Source organism: Thermothelomyces heterothallicus, assembly GCF_042370625.1.
Source record: "Thermothelomyces heterothallicus CBS 202.75 unplaced genomic scaffold P884_scaffold_15, whole genome shotgun sequence".
NCBI lineage: Eukaryota > Fungi > Ascomycota > Sordariomycetes > Sordariales > Chaetomiaceae > Thermothelomyces > Thermothelomyces heterothallicus.
Window position 1 is genome coordinate 50097 of NW_027192576.1, and position 12570 is coordinate 62666.

General features: G+C 60.1%; 5 protein-coding genes across 5 annotated transcripts; 3 read left to right on the forward strand and 2 right to left on the reverse strand.

Annotated features, from left to right (window-relative positions):
- Window positions 1-112: 112 nt before the first annotated feature.
- P884DRAFT_225838 (Vps54-like protein-domain-containing protein) lies at window positions 113-3998 on the forward strand. Its single transcript, XM_069439630.1, has 3 exons — window positions 113-412; window positions 483-3485; window positions 3543-3998. Exons 1-3 carry the CDS (start codon window positions 324-326, stop codon window positions 3829-3831), a joined length of 3381 nt encoding a protein of 1126 aa, XP_069296515.1. The 5' UTR covers window positions 113-323; the 3' UTR covers window positions 3832-3998.
- A 390-nt stretch (window positions 3999-4388) lies between these two features.
- P884DRAFT_33501 (uncharacterized protein) lies at window positions 4389-4830 on the forward strand. Its single transcript, XM_069445840.1, has one exon. It carries the CDS (start codon window positions 4501-4503, stop codon window positions 4768-4770), a length of 270 nt encoding a protein of 89 aa, XP_069296516.1. The 5' UTR covers window positions 4389-4500; the 3' UTR covers window positions 4771-4830.
- P884DRAFT_245392 (anaphase promoting complex subunit 8) lies at window positions 4414-7421 on the reverse strand. The gene is made up of 3 exons (XM_069440423.1): window positions 6980-7421; window positions 6242-6911; window positions 4414-6122 (listed from the first exon to the last, which is right to left on the reverse strand). Exons 1-3 carry the CDS (start codon window positions 7075-7077, stop codon window positions 4890-4892), a joined length of 2001 nt encoding a protein of 666 aa, XP_069296517.1. The 5' UTR covers window positions 7078-7421; the 3' UTR covers window positions 4414-4889.
- A 534-nt stretch (window positions 7422-7955) lies between these two features.
- On the forward strand, window positions 7956-9067 carry P884DRAFT_203102 (farnesyl pyrophosphate synthetase; the record flags this gene model as incomplete). Its single annotated transcript, XM_069438477.1, has 2 exons — window positions 7956-8075; window positions 8144-9067. The coding sequence occupies 2 exons, from the start codon at window positions 7956-7958 to the stop codon at window positions 9065-9067; spliced, it is 1044 nt and encodes a 347-aa protein (XP_069296518.1).
- A 430-nt stretch (window positions 9068-9497) lies between these two features.
- On the reverse strand, window positions 9498-11875 carry P884DRAFT_278430 (uncharacterized protein; the record flags this gene model as incomplete). The annotated part of the gene is made up of 2 exons (XM_069443180.1): window positions 9498-11489; window positions 11567-11875. The coding sequence occupies 2 exons, from the start codon at window positions 11873-11875 to the stop codon at window positions 9498-9500; spliced, it is 2301 nt and encodes a 766-aa protein (XP_069296519.1).
- Between the last annotated feature and the right edge of the window lie 695 nt (window positions 11876-12570).

Here is a 12570-nt window from a genome sequence, read left to right on the forward strand (position 1 = left end):
AACCTAACTAAACACTTTTCGATTGTGGGCCCCAACGTATTCGCCTGAAAATAACTAGCGGAAACATATACGCACGCCCGGCACGCACGCAGCAGCGGAGCCACGGCTGGATCCCGGCGCAGCGCACGCAGCGCATGCAACACAAGACTTGCAGCGCTCGGCAATGGTACCTCGGTGACGGTAGGCTCAGACAGCTCCGCGGCACCTCCAACGATCAAGGCCCGAACCTCGCGCGCACACGCACACGGCCTGAATCACGGCCTGAATGGTCGCAAGCGACCTGAAGACTTTGCCTTGTGGCCGGGGAGATTGGGCGAAGCATCATGTTCTCAAACCAGGGGGCGCGCAAGTCGGTGGATAGCCTGTCGCCGACCCTGTCGGTTGGGCATCGGGGCGATTTTCCTTTCCATGGGTATACACACGCCCATAACCCACGAGATCTGGATTGGACTCTATCTCGAGCTTCGGCTAATACTCAGAAGAACAGCGCCTCTCGGGTCCCAGCGAGCAGGCCAGCGGAGAGGGTCGACTGCAAGCTCCGTCCATTCGATCGGCGGCTCGCTGGACGCTGGGGCGAGCTCGTCCGACGCCGTCTTCGAATCGGGCCAGAATGCTATATCAACCCTCCTCCAGCCCCCGATAGTAAGGACCGGCCTCCTCCCACACACCGCCCCGCCCGCCTCGAGTGCCCACCGGCCCCCGACCGCACGAGATATCCCCCCAGTGGCGCTCACCAACATCCCGCACGTCGAAGCATCCGAGTTCGCCCCTTACCTGTCGCAAGTCGGCGCCTTGTACGAACAGCTGCGGCGGATACAGTTGGATGAGGATCAAGGGGCGAACAACACACACCGCCGAGGCACCACCAAGCCCGACGATTACTCCGAGGCGCTCGATGAGGCCCACCTGAGGCCCGGCAGGCGCCCCGGCTTGTCGTCGAGACGGATGTCCACCGCGTCTCTCAGCTCCTTATCGTCGATAGACTCCGCTCCGGCCCCGCGCCGCTCGAGCTCACGCCCCAGGAGAGGACAGACACACGGACCTCCGCCCCTCTCTACCATACCCGCCGTGTACTTTGACCCAGATTTCCACCTCGAGAACCCGCGCACGTTTGATGTCGTGAGTGAGCGCTCCGAGGTAGTCCGGCCGGCACCGGGCAGCAATGAGAAGGGCGCCTCCTCCAACGGCCAGGCCGCTGCGCCCCGCAAGGCCCTGGCAACCAACGCGATCCTGCAGGAGAAGCTCTCGTGGTACATGGATACCGTGGAGATGCACCTCATCCAGTCCATTTCCACCGCGTCCACCTCCTTCTTCACCGCCCTCGGCTCGCTACGAGAGCTACACTCGGAGGCGGCAGATTCGGTGGAGAGGATCAGGGCGCTAAGGAAGGAGCTGGAAGCTCTCGACGAAGAAGTTGCCACCGGAGGCCTCAACCTCGTCCAGCAGCGCAGGAGACGGGAGAACGTCAACCGGCTTCATGACGCCGTTCTGCAACTTAAAGAGATTGTCGACCGCGTGGCCGTCTGTGAGACCCTGGTCGACTCCGGCCAAGTTGACCAAGCCCTCGACAGCATCGACATGATCGAGAAACTCATGGCAGGCGAGGCACCAAACAACAGCGAGATGGGCATACGCTTGAGAGACCTCAGGGACGCCACCGCCCTCCAGAGCGTGAGCGGCGACTTGGCTGCCCTCCATCTCCGCATCGGGAAGTCTTACGAGGCCAAGTTCCTAGACACGCTCCTCACAGATCTCAGAACACATGTCGAGAAAGTGTCTCCCCAAGAGGTTCTGATGCGTTGGAGCAACGCCTCGGCACGTACTCGTGGGGCTCACAGTCGCGAACCCTCCGCCCAACCGGCCTACATGACGGGAACGAAGGCGATGCGGGCAGAGCTCCTCTCCAGCCTAGCGGGTCTGCAACGTGCCAGATATCTTACGGCTGCGGCTACCGCGTACCGAGAAGCGGCGCTACGCGAGATCAGGGCCATCATCCGGAAGCATATGCCCAGCTCCAACGAAGATGATAATGAATCCCTCATGTCAACATCCACTAGGACGGGAGGCAAGCAGCGCTCGCAGCAGGAGAGGTCGATCATGCTGGCCCGCAACTTGCGCGCTCTGGAACCGCAGGATGCCGAGCAGCTGCTGATCAACATATACATTGGCGTGTCCGAAGCGCTGAGAAGACTGGGCACCCAAGCCAAGGTCCTCTTAGATGTTGCGAGCTCCATTGGCGAGCCCGGGGGGCCGCCTCCCGGAGCCCGATCTCCGCTCCAGTCACCCCCTTTCAGCCCCACCCCGAGACAAGCATCAGGCGCTGCTCAGGAAGCGCAGGAGGAGATCCACTTGGCCGTGGACATTGCGAATCTTCTTGGGCAGGCGGTAGACGTGGCACAAGAGAAGATCGTCAAGGTGTTGCGCGTGCGCTCAGAGCAGAGCAAGCGGTTGGATCTCCTTTGGTTCCTCCGCTATTTCACACTCAACCTCCACTTTGCCAACGAGTGCGAGGCCATCTCGGGGCGCAGCGGCACCACCCTGAAGACGGTCGTCAACGGCCACATCAGGGACTTTATCCAATACCATGGCGACGCAGAGAACCAAAAGCTTGCCCAGGGAATGGAGTCGGACCAGTGGAACGCCGCCGACTTTGGCGACAAAGACACCGAAGTGCTCAATCAGCTTCTGGAGAGCAGCACCAAGGACGCCGCCGCGTGGGTGGAGGGGACTCAAGTCTGGCTTCCGCATCCCGACTCGCAAAAGCCGGGCGAAGAGGCCGACCCTCTGACGACGCAGACCAATGGCTCCAGCAAGACAAAAACAAGGAGCGCCGTGATCGACTCGGAGCATTTCCTGCTTCCCAACTCGGCCATATCGTGCATGCACGGCATGGCCCGTTTCTTGCAGCTCATGACCGCGATACCGTCCATGACGAGCGAAGTATCCACATCGCTCATCTCATATCTCCAGCTCTTCAACTCACGCTGCACCCAACTCATCCTCGGCGCCGGAGCGACACGCTCGGCCGGGCTCAAGAACATCACCACGAAACATCTCGCCCTAGCGTCGCAAGCCCTCGCCTTCATCGCCACCATCATCCCACACGTCCGCGAGTTCGTCCGACGACACTGCGGTTCGGTGACGGCGGCGCCGGGAGTCATGGGCGAGTTCGATAAGGTCAGGCGGGCGTTCCAGGAACACCAGAACAACATCTACGACAAGCTTGTCGAGATCATGAGTGGGCGGGCGCTGGCCGGTACTAAGAAACTGAAGGCGGTAAATTGGGAGCAGCCATCCGACAGCGTGGCCAACGAGTACATGGAGACTCTGGTCAAGGAGACCACCACGCTTCACCGCAACCTGACAAAGCATCTGCCCGAGGACACCGTGAGGATGATCATGATGCCCGTGTTCCGGAACTACAAAGACACGTTTGGCGCGGCATATCGGGGGTTGGAGCTCAAGTCAGAGCAAGCCCGTGCAAGGTACGCCGCCTAGTCAGTCAGTCTGTTCTGGGCAAAAAACGGCTAACACGAGCACAGGATGCTCCAGGATATCGAGTACTTCGAGTCTCGGCTGGGCAAAATCGACGGTTTCGAGGACGCGAGTGACCATCTGGTTAGCGTCATCAAGAAGATGGCTGCTCCTCCCCCACCCGCAACACCCGAACCCGCATCGCAATCGCCGCCATCAACGGAAACTCCAAACGGAGGAGAGGAAGGAAAGAAACCGGCAGGAGAAGGTCAGCCTCCGAATCCACAACCCCAAGGAAGCACGGCAGCACAGGCGGAGAAGAAGGGAGAGGGCAACGATGCAAGCACGGCAGCGTAACGGGGACGGCTCTACGCAAGCACCTCGTCGACGGTGGGCGGATGGTTCATTCTCTGAAATGTGAACGGCGGATGTATAGATGGCACTGGAGTGTATACATAGCGGTCTGGGACGGAGTAATGAGGTTTCGAAGTTGATAACAGTTCTTCCTGCCGCCTAGAGTGAAGGAGTGAAACGCCCTACCAAAACTGAATCGTAATTTTGTCCATCTTTCGGGACGCGGCAACATGGTCAATCCCCTCCATCACTGAGCCTGTTGCTCGCAGGGAGACCAACCCAAATGGGAACTCAAGTGGGAAATAGGCGGCATTGATTCGACGATAAGTATGTATCCAGTGCTGTGGCTGTTTCGAGCCTCGAAGTGATGATGCCCTGGGGCATTGGACTTCGCTACCATCACTCCTATTATCTCCACCCGCGCCCTCCGGTACATGGCACGATTGATCGCCCTGGTCTGCTGCACCATGTAACGATACTCATACGCTCGCATTAGCACACTGTATAATAGACCACAAGGGTACCATATGTGCTGTTTCCGGAAACGTCCAGCTCCTGCTGCGACGAAACCCCCCCCCCCCCCCCCTCCTCTGGTGCACTTCGTGGCGTAGCCATCGCTACCAGTGTCTTAATGTCCCTAGTATAATCCTACCACAAACTCGCGGTCGTGTGATGTGTGCCTTGGCATTAGCGGCAGGTTTTGTTTTGACCTGGCGCCGTTTATTACAATGGCATTTTATGTCGGGATCCGTATCGACGGGTATGAAGAAACCGTCATCATCAATCACACACCTTGGCAGCAATGCCGACCCCAGGCACGCCACGAATCTGGTGTGCAGAAGACAACCCGCAAGCCGGGAGGGCCGACCTGGTTTGAAGCCGAAGAGTCTAAACTTCCGGCGACTGGAGCCCCAGGCCAATCAGCTCCGCGACGAGAGGTGACCGCTGCTTTGCCGGGACCACCACCTCCTCCTCGCTAGCTTGCCCGTGGACTGTTCCCCGGCAAACTCGGGCCACTCATGTTGGTTCAGAACGCGCAGACCGGACAACGGCAGCGACCTCTAGCGCTCCACCATCTCCGCGAGCTCCATCCGCGAGCGGGCCTCGCGCATGAGCGCCTTGGCCTCCTCGACCTCGACGCCATCCTGGCACAGCTCCGTGGCGAGCCGGCTGGCCGTTTCGTAGTCTTCGGCGCGCATCGCATACTTTGCCAGCCACATGCGTGCCTTGCTGGTCGCAAAGGTCACCCCCGTCCCGCCGTCGGGGCCGGCCCGGCCCTCGAGCCCGTCACCGGCCTCGGCGTCCGAGCCCGGCGAGTCGTTGTGGATGGCGATCGAATCGCCCAGCGAGGGGCCGCCGCTGCCTTCCACGCCGCCCGCGGCTCCTTCCTCCTGCGCCAGGCACAGCTCCATGTACGCTTTCGCCTCTTCCTCCTCGCCGAGCCGGTCGTACATGTTGGCGATCTGCAGCAGCACCTCCGGGTCCATCTGCGATGTGCGGTCGACGGTGCCGGCGCTGCCGAAGCTGCTCGCGGCCGTGCTGTCATAGTAGCTATCGGCCAGCAGGGCGCGCTTGAGGGCCTTGATTCCGTCGCGGTCGCGGCCCATCTTTTGCAGGCAGGAGCCGACGGCCTGCCACATCTTGGAGTCCCACGGTCGGAGGCCCGCCGCCTTCTTGTAATACCAGAGCGCGTACGCGTGCATCTCGAGCACCTCGTAGGTCTGGCCGAGGCCGTACCAGGCGCGGTAGTCTCGCCGGTTGACGTCGACTGCTCGGCGATACGACTCTATGGCCGCATGGGTGTTCTTAAGCTCGACGAACTCGTGGCCCATGAGCGTCCAGGCCGAGAGACAGGAGCGGTCCAGCGTAAGAGCCCGGCGAAAGTACTGAACCGCCTTCTCGTGGAGCGAGAGCAGCGAATAGTAGTTGCCGATCACGACGCAGGATTCCGGGCGGAACTTGTCAATGTTGGAGCAGAGGTGGGCCAGGAAGGCGAGCTTGGGCCGCCGGTTCAGCACGTATAAGATATTGGAGTAGTGATCGAGCGAGTCGAGCCGGTGCGGATGCAAGGCCAGCACCTTGTTGAACTCCTGTTCGGCGGCGAACAAATCCTTGGAATGGTAACATAGCAATGCCTTACAGGTCAAGAGGAAGGAAGAGGTTGGGAAGATGTCGAGGAGGTCATTCAGCGAAGACGCAAGATCCGGACCCTGTTGGTAGAGGTTAACGGCGGCGTTGGCGTGGAAGATGAAAGACATGATGTTTTGCGGGAGGTGAGGCGCGATTTTGTTCAGCTAAGTAAGGCGCAGGTCAGTTAGCTTCCAGACGGTACGATGGGGAGTGGGGAGGAGGGAGGAGGGAGGAGGGAGGAGGGAGGAGGGAGGGAGGAGGGAGGTGGTCGGTGTTGCTTTACCTGCTCGACTCTCGAGACGAGGTTTGTAATTTCTAGCCAGGCGCCCCAGTTCCAGGGGAACAAGTGCACGCTCTGCATGAGATAGTCCAACGCTAGGTTGTCATTCTTCTCCTTCGCCAGGACCATGCCGTACAGATACTCGAGAAAGCCTTGGCTGGGGGGATAGTCGCCGCCGTCGGCCTTCCGTTGGGCAAACCACCTGGACAGGAAGCGGCTGACGACCACCAGCTGCTTATTGACTACGGAGCCGGAGTCCTGGGGCCCCATGATCATCTCGGTCTCCTCGTCCTTCTTCTTCTCTCCCGCAATGACTTTCGCATACAATGCTAGGAACATGCTCTTCTGGCTAATCTCGGGCAGGGTGTCTTCGGACGAGATGGCAGCGGTCGCCTTGGCTTTGCCCTTGCCCTTTGGGTTTGCAACCTCATTCGGGTTGGTCCCCAAGAGGCTGGCCAGCAGGGGCTCGGGCAGGAAAACGGCGGCGCACCGCTCGAACTCCTTGCAGTCAAAGTACGACTTTGCGAGCAGGTACCGGCCGAGCTCCTGAGCCTCCCTCTCGGCCTCGACGGGGTCGGGGTTGGGCGAGAAGACGGTATGTATATGGCTCTGTGGCACGTCTGACATCGTGTCCAGGTCGGGTTCTGGGAGGGCATCGAGGAGTTCTGCGGCCCTGGGAGCACCGGTTAGCTGCCTTTGTCTGGAGCAACAAGCGCTCCTGGAGGGCGGTCCTGAGCAAACCATTTTGCAGACTGATAGAGGCACCTCTCGGAGCACTTCACCACTGCTGTCTGGAGCGCCTCCCTGAGTTGCAGGGAGTCTTTGGATGAGAGCCCCATGACTGCGAGGGGTTGTTCTATCGCGTACGGGCGGTCGTCCTCGTCCTCGTCCTCGTCCTCGTCCTCGTCCTTGTTATAGTCGTGGTGATGTCAAAACGGGAGCTTTGCCGTGCCGCCTTGGAGATTTCCGAGTCTCGGCTTGGGAAGCTACAACTGGGTATGGTCATGGACGAGTCAAAACCGAATCTGTCGCTGTTGTGCTCAGCATAGTACAGTCTAAGCATTCGCATGCCGATTAGCTTTTGGTGATTGATCGCAGATGCGTTGACCCAACGCATGCATACTGTGTTCTCCTACTGAACCGTCGTGCTCCGGTGGCAGCAGCAAGTCTTGGTCAGCTTTGGGTTCGGCGTAGTCGGCGCGTCCGCCAACGATGACGCGCATTTGCTGAGTGGGGTTAGCACATGTGTTATATTGTGCTGCACTTTAGCGTACCATGTAACTAATCCGTACAGTACAATGGTACGGAGGTATGTACGGACGTACGCAGTACACTAACGTTACTCTGAGGCATCCGCTGGCACTGCTCCTGAAATTCTGCCGCCTAACTACCCCGAGCTCGGACCTCTTCACCGCCAAATATCGCACTTTTAGGGCCAGGGGTCTCCAAGATCGCGAACCCAGCTTCCCCACAATAGCTTTTGCCAGAGGGGGGAAAAGGAGGGGTCAATTGGCACTCGTCCGTCCACCAGTTTCCCATTGTTTCCCGCCCACCGCTTCATTCACCCAATCCCAGGCCCAACCCACTCCCCCCAAAAGTGCCCCTTCTCCTCGCCCCGCCGAACTCTGGCCGACTGTGCCTCCACGCCGCTCGTTCGAAAAGACAAGAAAGGGAAAACGGAAAGAGAAGAGAGGAATTAACAAGCACCGGCGCAAAAATGGCGAAGCAAACAAACCTCAAGGAGTTCGAGGCCGTCTTCCCTAAGCTGGAGAAGGTTCTCCTCGAACATGCCGAGCAGTACAACCTCCCGAAGCAGGCCGTCGACTGGTACAAGAAAGTGGGTGGGCGTCGCTGCTGGAAATAAACAGGCGTGTTCCGCTGACCGTTGACCGTTCTTCTGCCCAGTCCCTCGAGGTCAACACCCTTGGCGGAAAGTGCAACCGCGGCATGTCGGTGCCGGACTCGGCGTCGCTGCTCTTGGGGCGCCCCCTGACCGAGGACGAGTACTTCAAGGCCGCGACGCTGGGTTGGATGACGGAGCTGCTGCAGGCCTTCTTCCTGGTGTCTGACGACATCATGGACGGCAGCATCACGCGCCGCGGCAAGCCCTGCTGGTACCGCCACGAGGGCGTCGGCATGATCGCCATCAACGACGCCTTCATGCTCGAGTCGGCCATCTACACGCTCCTCAAGAAGTTCTTCCGCTCCCACCCGCGCTACGTCGACCTGCTCGAGCTGTTCCACGAGGTCACCTTCCAGACCGAGATCGGCCAGCTGTGCGACCTGCTCACCGCCCCCGAGGACGTCGTCAATCTCGACAACTTCAGCATGGAGAAGTACCGCTTCATCGTCATCTACAAGACGGCCTACTACAGCTTCTACCTGCCCGTCGCCCTGGCGCTGTACCTGCTCGACATCGCCACCCCCGGGAACCTCAAGCAGGCCGAGGACATCCTCATCCCGCTGGGCGAGTACTTCCAGGTTCAGGACGACTACCTCGACAACTTCGGCCTGCCCGAGCACATCGGCAAGATCGGCACCGACATCCAGGACAACAAGTGCTCGTGGCTGGTCAACCAGGCGCTGGCCATCGTGACCCCCGAGCAGCGCCGCGTGCTCGAGGAGAACTACGGCCGCAAGGACAAGACCAAGGAGGCCGCCGTCAAGAAGCTGTACGACGAGCTCAAGCTGGAGCAGCGGTACAAGGAGTACGAGGAGAAGGTTGTCGGCGACATCCGCCGCTCGATCGACAAGATCGACGAGTCCCAGGGCCTGAGAAAGGGCGTCTTCGAGGCCTTCCTGGCCAAGATTTACAAGCGCAGCAAATAATTTAATACGCCGCCGCATCTCGAGCAGCGCACCTCTTATCCCACACCCATTGCCATCTCGTTGCAGGTTCCAGCACACATTAATACCCCAATATTTATAATAAGACAAGAGAAGTAATCCAATGAAGTGGCACGTCTATTTGGATACCCAATGACCGAGGGCTGATCGTGAACCGCTGCATCAATGGATGGTTTCCATCCGCCCCTGACCCGTTCTTTTCTTTTCTTTTCTTTTTCATCGTCTCGCGACAATCATTCATCATAGCGATACATGATATCATCCCTCATGCCCGTCCAAAGGCGGGATTGCAACAAACAGCAGGCAATGCCAGCGCCCGAAAAAGCGAAGCGAAAATAAAGCCTAAGCGAACATAGGCAGACCGGACCAACCACCCCAACCTTGCCTCGTCAATAATAATCTTCGCTAGGCCTTATTGCCAACCCATTCCTCCCTGTCCCCGCATATCTCCATTCCTCAAGCGCTGCCTCACCCTCTCCTTCTCCTCTTCCCCCTGCCCCATCATCTTGGCCCTCGCCTGCATGTACGCCGCGGCCGCGGCCGACGACGAGACCGCCGGGGCCGGCACGGGGGGTTGCACACCGCCGGCGCTGCCGCTAGCGATGCTCCTCACGGTATGACTCCTGGCCAATCCGTTGTGCGTCAGCGGAGCACTAGCAGCGCCGCCCTCGCCCTCGACAAGGGCTAGCGTCTGGCCCCTCCGCCTCCCGGCGGCCTTTCGGAGGTCATACTGCTCCATCAGCGTCGTTCCGCTCCCACCAGGGACACTGCCGCCGCTACCGGCACCACCGCTCGCACCGGCTGTCGACAGCAGTGGTTCGGGCCTTCGTATCAGGCTCTTGGGCGGCGCTGAGGCGTCTCTGAAGCGCGTGGTCGAGCTGCCCGGAAGCACCGGCCCCGTGGCCAAGTCGACGAGGGGCTTTCCCTGCGGCGCGCGAACGCCACGGCCCTTCTTCTCGCGGGACCACTGCGGGGGCTCAACAAACGATGGCGTGAGGTCAATGAGAGGCTGGGGCGGGCCGGTACTGCTGTTGTTGCTGCTCGAAGTGGGCCGGCGTTGAGTCTGCTGTTGCTGGGCCGGCTGTTGGTGCAAGGGCGGGTGACGCTCTCGTGCTTCTTCCCCGCCGCGCTCACGGGTAGCCGCGGTTGCCCGTCGGGTCAAGGAGGAGGCAGCAGAGGCGGCGGTAGCGGATGGACGAGAAGTGCGTTGATCGGCCGAATGTTGGGTAGCGGAGGGAAACCAGCCTCCTGGGCGTTCCCCCTTGTCGTAGCTGCCGTCTGAATCCGAGCTTTGAGCGCGGCCGCCTGCGGCCGGGGCAAGGGCTGCATGGCTGTTCAGTAGGTTTGGCCCGTCGATGAAAGGGCCGTCATCGGACGAGGTCACCGCACCCGGTTGCTGTCGTGCCGCGACGTTTTGCCGCAGGGCTTGCTGTTTGCGCTCGTCGTATCCGTTGCCAAGCAGTCCAGTCGCTTCGAAAACGGCGGCCTGTTTCTCGCGAAGAGATGGTGGCATGGCCGGCACTGGGGGTACTACTCCTCCGCTTGCCGCATTGGACCGCGTACTCTCCCGAGTAGACGAAGCTGACCGTACCAAAGGAGCTTGGCGATCCATTGACGGTCTCGCCCTCGAGCTCTGATCGATCGAGACTCTCCCCCTAGAATCGTGGTCACTCTGAGACATGATGGTTGGGGATGAGACCTGCTCCTCGTGCAATCTTAATTTCTTGTTCACGAGATACCAACTACGCCAACGGTGCACGCAGGAGCGGAATTGCCGAGAAACATTCGCATCGTCGGTGCAGAAGAAGTGGACGTAGTGGGTCGAATCAAGGAAGAGAGACGCCTTCTCCTGGCTTCGGATGGCGTAGCAGTACTTTCTGGGTGGCCGCAGCTGCTTTTTCATTTCGGCCACAGTCGGCAGGTACAAGTCAAAGTCGGAGAGTTGGCAGAGCTTGGCGACATCCTTGTCAGTAGTCTTCCATTCCTTCTTCTTGGAGGCGAATATCTGCCCGTTCTCCTTCAGGGTGATGTAGCGTTGGCTCCATTTTCCAGGCCGCTGCAGGAAATAGAGCGGCAAAACAAAGCCCTCGGGTTCGCTTTGTGTTTTTGGGACGCTGGATAGGCTCAGTTCGCCGTCGGGGTCCGAGCGGTCTGGTAGGATGACAAGACCGTTGGATGAGTGGTGGTCCCAAGCGCTGGTGACATCCCAGATCCGCTCATACTGACGAAGCCTCCTCTCCAGACCCGGTCGGACGCATGGCTCGATGACCACACTGGTATCTGGGTTGATCAATCGGCCCAAGCTCGCGAGCGATTTGCCGCAGTCCGCCAACAATTCTGCCGCGGATGTTTCTTTTGTGATTTGGGCGGTCACCGCAACATCTCCGAACCGCACCACGACGGGCTGCATCCAACATTAGCGCACTCAACCTTCTCCAGCGGGGCAGAACCAGTGAAACGCTGTAGATTCGGACCACTCACCTTGACCGTAGAGTTCGGAGGATACTTGTCCTCGGCGAGGCCGCGAGCCATCTCTAGGCTGGGCTCCACGCCAGGAGCGTGGTGTGACTGACGCGACGCTGTTTCTGTGTGAGCCGATGTGGACGGCGACGAGGCGGGCGGCGGCGCGCGAGAGCGTTTCGAAAGGGTTGAACGCGACGATCCGCCACTGCTCGAACTCTTCTTGCGGCCAAAGGTGAGGAAGGTAAATGCCTCGCGCACCGGGCTCCGTGGCTGGCGTGGTGGGCTAGGCGGCCCGGCTGAATGCGCGAGCACCTCGGCCGGCTGCATTGCACGACACGCGGCTCGCAAGCCGTCCGGTCTTGTCGCACTCGCGCGCCTTGGTCAGACTGGTCCTTTTGAAATCGGCTTCAGGTGCTCCCTGTGCCTCGTTGTCGACCGAGACCGAGGCCCTGTCGTCGCCGTGGTATCGACGCGGCCGACCCGCCTTTCGTAGGCTGTCTGCGGTCGTTGCGGTCGTTGAAGGCGCGGGCGCGGGCGCTGATGTATGATACGACTCGCGGTGCTGAAGCGGCGAACCTGGCCTGAATGGCGACGCAGGGCGCGCGGGTTTCACTACCCCTGTTCGGCGGGGGGGGGGATAGGAAGGAAGGAAGGAAGGAAGGAAGGGCGCAGGGGTTCTGCGGGACGGAAAGAACAAGCTTCCCCGGGTAATAAAGTCCATGCGCGGCGCGGCGCGGTTGGCCGCGGCCGGCTCCTTGCGACCTTTTCTTCACGTCATTGTTGGTGCTCCTTGGCCGCCGGTTTGAAGCCGTCCTTTGAGCCAACTGCGACGGCGCAACAGCGAATTTGCGCTCGCATCCAACCTTGGGGTCGCTGGGCTCGCCAGCATCCCGATTTTCCCACTTTTCCCAGTCTTCTCGGCCCACTCCAGCGCTGCGAGCAAGTGACTACGATGTAGTGTAAGCAGGGTAGAAATAACGCGCTTATTTTCAGACCGCCTCTGCTAGCGCGGCCAGACTGCA

Bases quoted from the DNA above. Each gene is read 5' to 3' on its own strand.
- P884DRAFT_245392 (XM_069440423.1), bottom strand. From the start codon at position 7,077: ATGGGGCTCTCATCCAAAGACTCCCTGCAACTCAGGGAGGCGCTCCAG. The intron at 6,912-6,979 runs GTTTGCTCAGGA...CGGTGCTCCCAG, and splicing joins CTCTATCAGTCTGCAAAATG to GGCCGCAGAACTCCTCGATG. The intron at 6,123-6,241 runs GTAAAGCAACAC...CGCCTTACTTAG, and splicing joins TCGTCTCGAGAGTCGAGCAG to CTGAACAAAATCGCGCCTCA.
- P884DRAFT_33501 (XM_069445840.1), top strand. From the start codon at position 4,501: ATGTGTGCCTTGGCATTAGCGGCAGGTTTTGTTTTGACCTGGCGCCGT.
- P884DRAFT_225838 (XM_069439630.1), top strand. From the start codon at position 324: ATGTTCTCAAACCAGGGGGCGCGCAAGTCGGTGGATAGCCTGTCGCCG. The intron at 413-482 runs GTATACACACGC...AATACTCAGAAG, and splicing joins GGCGATTTTCCTTTCCATGG to AACAGCGCCTCTCGGGTCCC. The intron at 3,486-3,542 runs GTACGCCGCCTA...ACACGAGCACAG, and splicing joins TCAGAGCAAGCCCGTGCAAG to GATGCTCCAGGATATCGAGT.